This window comes from Telopea speciosissima, chromosome 1, assembly GCF_018873765.1.
Source record: "Telopea speciosissima isolate NSW1024214 ecotype Mountain lineage chromosome 1, Tspe_v1, whole genome shotgun sequence".
In the NCBI taxonomy this organism is placed as follows: Eukaryota; Viridiplantae; Streptophyta; class Magnoliopsida; order Proteales; family Proteaceae; genus Telopea; species Telopea speciosissima.
Genome location: NC_057916.1, coordinates 77818073 through 77824072, shown reverse-complemented (window position 1 = coordinate 77824072; position 6000 = coordinate 77818073). Strand labels below are relative to the sequence as shown.

At 39.6% G+C, this 6000-nt stretch overlaps 1 protein-coding gene across 1 annotated transcript; it reads left to right on the top strand.

Annotated features, from left to right (window-relative positions):
• Positions 1 to 906: 906 nt before the first annotated feature.
• On the top strand, positions 907 to 5044 carry LOC122655076 (serine/threonine-protein phosphatase 6 regulatory ankyrin repeat subunit B-like). Its single transcript, XM_043849320.1, has 3 exons — positions 907 to 1603; positions 2601 to 3133; positions 4370 to 5044. The coding sequence occupies exons 1-3, from the start codon at positions 910 to 912 to the stop codon at positions 5042 to 5044; spliced, it is 1902 nt and encodes a 633-aa protein (XP_043705255.1). The 5' UTR covers positions 907 to 909.
• Positions 5045 to 6000: the final 956 nt, after the last annotated feature.

The window sequence follows — 6000 nt, the reverse complement described above, 5'->3', positions numbered from 1 at the left end:
GACATCAATCGGCATCAAGGAGAAGAGAAACTCTAGCCATGGACTAATGTTGGTGAGAGGAAGGGTATGGGGCGTATCTTGTGAGACGTAGGAGTTGGTTTGAGGTATCGGCATTGGATTATCTGTATCGGGAGATCCGTATTGGTATCACTAGTCATTGATATCCATACTGTATCGATACTGTATGGACCATATATGGGTAAAGCAGTAAAAAAAAAAAATCCAAATTTTTTAAGAAAACTAGGGTCAAACTTGCCTCAAATTGGTGAATCCGTGCTGATATATATCCATGGTTCTAAGTATCGGTATCGTATCACCCGATACGTACTAATTTTGATATTCACCGATATCCGTGCCAATACCATATCGGTAGCATGATACAGACAAGAGGTAAAATGGTCAAAAAACTTATTTTTTTAAAGAAAACTTAGGGGTAATTTTGTTCGATACAGTCGATCCAGGCCGATATTGTATCGGTATCATATCGATTTTACAGGTTGCCGATACCTATTGCGATATACTGTGCACTAAAACCATGTCTATATCAAAATCATATCGATTTTAAAGATGATCGATTCTCAATCCGATATCGTACACTAAAACCATGAGTAGGACAGGTTGGAGGATTGTAGCCTCTAACCTGTGTCCCACCAGTCATGGATAAGGTGTGTATCTCTCTCTATTGTTTTTTTTGTTTTTTTTCTCTCCCTCCTTCCTGTTGGTTTCCATTTTTTCAGTCTGGGTTCCAGGAAAGAGGAAGTGCAAATTTTCTCAGCGAGAGGGAGATGATTTTAAGGGGAGAGTCCGATATAAAGAGAGAAATGAATGAAACCATCACCCACGATTCAGTCTCCACTTTTCCCTTCCCAATTGGTTCTTTGCCTGCTGCTCCCTGTGGGCTATCAGATCATGGATCCTAAACTCTACAGGGCTGCAAAATTTGGTGACATTACATTTCTCAGACAAGTAGTGAATGAAGATTCCAATCGATTGGTGATGAGAGTAACTCCACAAGAGAACACAGCTCTTCACGTTTCTGTGAGGTTTGGTCACACAAACTTTGTGAAAGAAGTGTACGCTGCGCTTCTCCTTAGTAATCCAAGTTTAGAAGGCAGCACCGATTACAGCAGAAGCCTATCGCTTCTCACAATGGTGAACTCAGTAGGTGATACTGTCCTTCATGTAGCTGCCAGAGCAGGCTACGCTTCCATAGCTGAATTTCTCATTGAAAAGATTCTTCCTTGGCCTGCTCAAGACCATGAAGTCGAAAATGGAAATAGTTCATCAGATCCCAGAAACAGAACAAGAGAAGTCGCTCGTGAGAAAATAAGGATGAGAAATAAGAGGAAGAACACGGCCCTGCATGAAGCTGTTCGAAGAAATGACCTTGTGATGGTGAAGTTGTTGATTAGGGCAGACCCTGAATTAGGGCATCCCAACTATGATGCTGATGCTGAAGGTGGTGAGTCTCCACTCTACCTGGCTGCTAGAGATGGACGCTTGTATATCATCAACCAAATCCTTCACATTTGCCCATCTGCAGCTCATGGTGGACCATATGGTCGGACAGCTTTACATGTAGCCGTGGTTGACGGGAACATACGTATTCCTCTTGCTCTCCCTGCCTTCGTTATTTCCCCCTCCCCTTTTTTTAGCAACTCTGCCGATTTTGCTGATTCTTATTTCTTAGTAGTAGAGTCTGGAAAATATTTGGCTGCTACACTTATAACAGGAATGTTCCAGCTACTCTGCTGGCAGCTAAGGAAATGGGACCTTAAAAGAGTATTTTAGAAAATACTAAACCCTAGGAGGGTATTTATGAAATCGGAATATCTATTGTTTTGGAGGAAGGGCACATGATTGAGTCTTCTATTCAATTCTATCCTTTTGAGAGATGGGAGGTGCTACACCAAACCCAATTGGAGGAGTCGACCCACGTAATCAAAAGGAGATGACTCAAACCATAATGGATTTGTTGAAAAAGAATTAGTCCTTACATGGGGAGAAAACTATTTATTGAGCTAAGGATTTAAAGAGAGGACTATAATGGAATATGAACTACCTTTCCTACCTAGGGAAGTAAGCCTGGGGTAAGTTCAGGGATATCTCTTGTTTTCGTTTGGAGAATAGGATACACATGTCGAAGAAATCCGTTGTCTAAAGAGTGTGGAATGATCTCATAAATAGTTTCTATTTAGAAATTTTATATAGTTACTTAGATATTTCTTGTTTTTCGAATCAAATAAATAAAAATGTCTTTCTCATTTTTTTAATTTTTGGTTAAATATATCTTTCTCATTTGCTGCCTCTCAAAACAGCTGGTCTCTAGCTCCCATTTCCTTGGCTGCCAACAGCAAAGTTTCGTCCCCTGCTATCTATTTAGGTTCACAGTCAAAGAAATGGAATAATTCACTTCTCCCTAGGGTTCACAAATACCCTCCTAGATTATACTATTTTTTTAAATACCCTTTTTTATTCCAATTCTTTGGCTGTGAACCGGGTAGCAGCACAGTTTCGTCCAGTGGAGTCATCCTTGTTAATTCACAAGCATCAAAACAATTATCTGTTTTTTTTTGTTTTTTTTTTGGAGAAAATACCAGATGTGGTGAGATCACTGATAAAGAAGAAAGGAGAAGTTGTGAATAAAGTAGATGAAAATGGAAGAACCGCTCTCCACTATGCGGCATCCAAAACATGGGGCCACAAGATAGTACAGCAGTTGCTAAGGCCACATGATACTTCCAGTGCGTATCAATTGGATAAAGATGGTGTCTCACCCCTTCACATCGCTGCTCTTAAATCAAGGATTAGTGTATTTCAAGAGCTCATCCAATGGTGCCCAGATTCAGGGGAGTTGTTAGACAAAAAGCTTCGTAATGTTCTTCATTTTGCTGTGATGAGTAAGGATTTCAAGAAAATCAGGTTTGCCATACAACAAGTAGAGCTTGAGGATTACGTAAACCAGCCAGATGATGAGGGAAACACCCCATTCCATCTCGCGGCAACACAAAGCTCTCTCGATCTTATGCAACTTTTTATTTCAAATAGAAGAATAGACGTACGGGCTACTAACAACAAGGGCCAGACAGCTACTGATATTTTTGCCTTGATCGCTTGCCAAGCCAAAATAACGGTGAGCCTTAATTTCTTTATTGTCGATCATTTTTTCTTGTAAAATAGGGAGTGACTCAATGGGGGAACAAAAAAACTCCTCTACAGTGTCTAAATCTTGCGATGCCTTGCAGTTCAGACCTGAAAGCTTGACATGTGGAAGATACAACATCCGATGGTGCAGAGTTCATGAAGAAAGAAAAAAAATGGGTCAATCAAGCTCACACCATTGGATGAAGCATCTTTCACGTGTTGAGCTCTCAGGCCCAAAGTGTTAGGCACCGCAAGATGAAGGAATTGCAGAGGATTTTAATCTGTCTCAATGACACCTCTCTGGCTCTAGCTATAGGTGTATTTAGAACTTGACATCATCCTTTAATTACTCTTTATCTTATTCTCATACTTTTTTATTAAGATAGGGGTATAAAAGGATTTTCAAAAATAATTGGTAAGTGACATGTCATTATATCATTATCAAAAGATATCACTGTGCATTGTGCTGCATATGAAATGACACTATTATCCCTCACAAGCCAATAATTGATACCATATATTGTGGGCTTAGTTAAGCTCTTTATTTTTTTTGGTGGAATGGTTTTCTTCTTATTTATTCCCCTTTTCGTCTACTTTGAATTAAATTAATTTTTCATAGAAAAGATAAATGGTATCTTAAATTAAAAAAGCGTCACCTGGCAGATATGGGTTGCGTTAGATCTGATAATTTCACTACTTATAAATCAAATTTCTCATGCCTCATGATAGGGGTGTCAATCGGTCGATTTGGACCAGTTTCTGTTCTGTTTCACCGGTTTCAATGTGAAAATGAGTGAATTTGAAACATGATCTAATAAGGGTGTTCCTATTTTAATTTGGTTTCGCTTTCTTATCGGTTTCTCTTAACGATTTACTATCGGTTTGGTTTAGGTTTACCATGTAAATATAGTAATAAGTATATGGGAAAAAAAAAAGTGTTTTTATTTGAATTTTGGGCTGCTATCCATTTATTATCGAGTTGTTTCGGTTTTGGTCCAGTTTTTTTAGTTCAATTCAGTGTCTTATCAGTTTTCGGTGCGGTTTAGTTTGGTTTCGATGTCACAAGACCCAAGCCCGAAACATGATCCAATAAACTCATATCAATTTCGGTTTGATTTCGATCGATTCATTCCGCTCGGTTTTGACACCTCTACCTCATGACAAGAAGTTTTTTTTATTTTTTATTTGTAGAAGTCCCTAATGAAATTTCACATTCTTCTTGCAGGGTGGCTTGTATCGTTTTATGACTTTTAATTTGCGGTATCGCTTTGCCATAAGAGGAGAAGAAAAATGGATAATAGAAGGAGTGAATGAGGAGCAAATACACACCGACCCGAATAACCAAGGGGAAGTACCACTAGTAGCAGCAGCAGCAGCACCAGCAAAATTAGAAACTATACGGCGAACAGGAAAGGCTTTGGGGCAAACCCTCCAAATAGTAGCCTCTGTTATTGCCACAGTCACCTTTGCTGCAGTTTTACAAGTTCCCGGTGGATACAATAGCAGTAATGGAAGGCCTATACTTTGGGACAATCCAAACTTCCAAAACTTTATAGTCCACGATGCTCAAGCCATGAGACTATCGATTTTCGCTTTGATCCTCATGTTAGGAGCACCAGCTATTGGCAACAATTTTTATTCTTTCTCATTCATATTGGCTTCGCTTCTTATATACCAAGCGCTGAATGAGGTTTCAGAAGCATTCCGGGAGGGCTTCACTGCAATATTACCTCCTAACTCTTTCTCTAAGGCTTCAGCCGCAATCTTATCATTCAATCTATATATTCTCCCTTGTAGGAGTTGTATCCTGTTCTTGGTGGTACTTTTCCTTTTTGTTCTTAATCGTGCGTTTAATAAGTTAAGGAACCATTATTTCTCCATTGTAAAACGAAAAAAATAGTTATTCAAGGAAACTTGGAAACCTTTTATTAGTCTTGTTAGGTATATTAATGTACTGCTACCAGCCTACCATGCTTCTTAATTTATATATATGTTTTGGGTAATCTTAGGTTTTCCCATGTTACAATAAGGCAGTACTTTTCGTTGTGCTTGTGTGTGAGGGCGCACAACAGTACTGGACAGGCGGAAGTAGAAGAGTCGGATCCTCTACCAAAGAGTAAAATGTGTGAAATAAAGCCATTTAACTTATTTCATACTAGATTGATTCAATCTAACACTCATACACTAGATCAAGTCCCATTAGGCACGCTGTACATCAACACAGCTTGGGTTTGCACACAAATCATAATTTGGAAACATGTCAAAGAACTTGATTCTACAAGCTAAAATTACTCAGATTCCAAGATTTTGTGGAAGCTTGAAAAAAGAGGTTAAGTGGGCTTTGCTTTTTTACTTTTTCTCCACCTGAACTGAAAGATAGGGATGTGGGTGAAAAAGGTGGTGGAAACCCACCGGTTATAGGGGAGAAGTAGGATCTAGATCCTCTACGATGCACTGTTCATAGTGATCTGAGCAACGCAAATTGAGTTACGTGCGCAAAGGTTGCCTTACCCCTGCCCAAATGTTTTGCCTGAGCAAGGGTAAGACGATCATTACGTACACAGCCCAGTCTGCACCGCACAAATCGCTACGGGCAGCTGCCCCGTAGACGATTTGAATTAGAAAAAGTATTGACGATCGTGGTGACTATTGCCGTATTGCTTACGGCCTGGTGGGTCTACTACTCTACTCTAATAGGCATGGGCACATTACCAAACCGTCTTTGAAGGGAAAACTGAAGAAGGAAAAGGTGTAATTTGATGGGCCCACAAACTGGTAGTAAAGGACGGTGTATGGCCTATGGATTATGGGTTGACCGTTGACTACGGTTGGTGTTTTTTTCGGTGCGGGACTGAT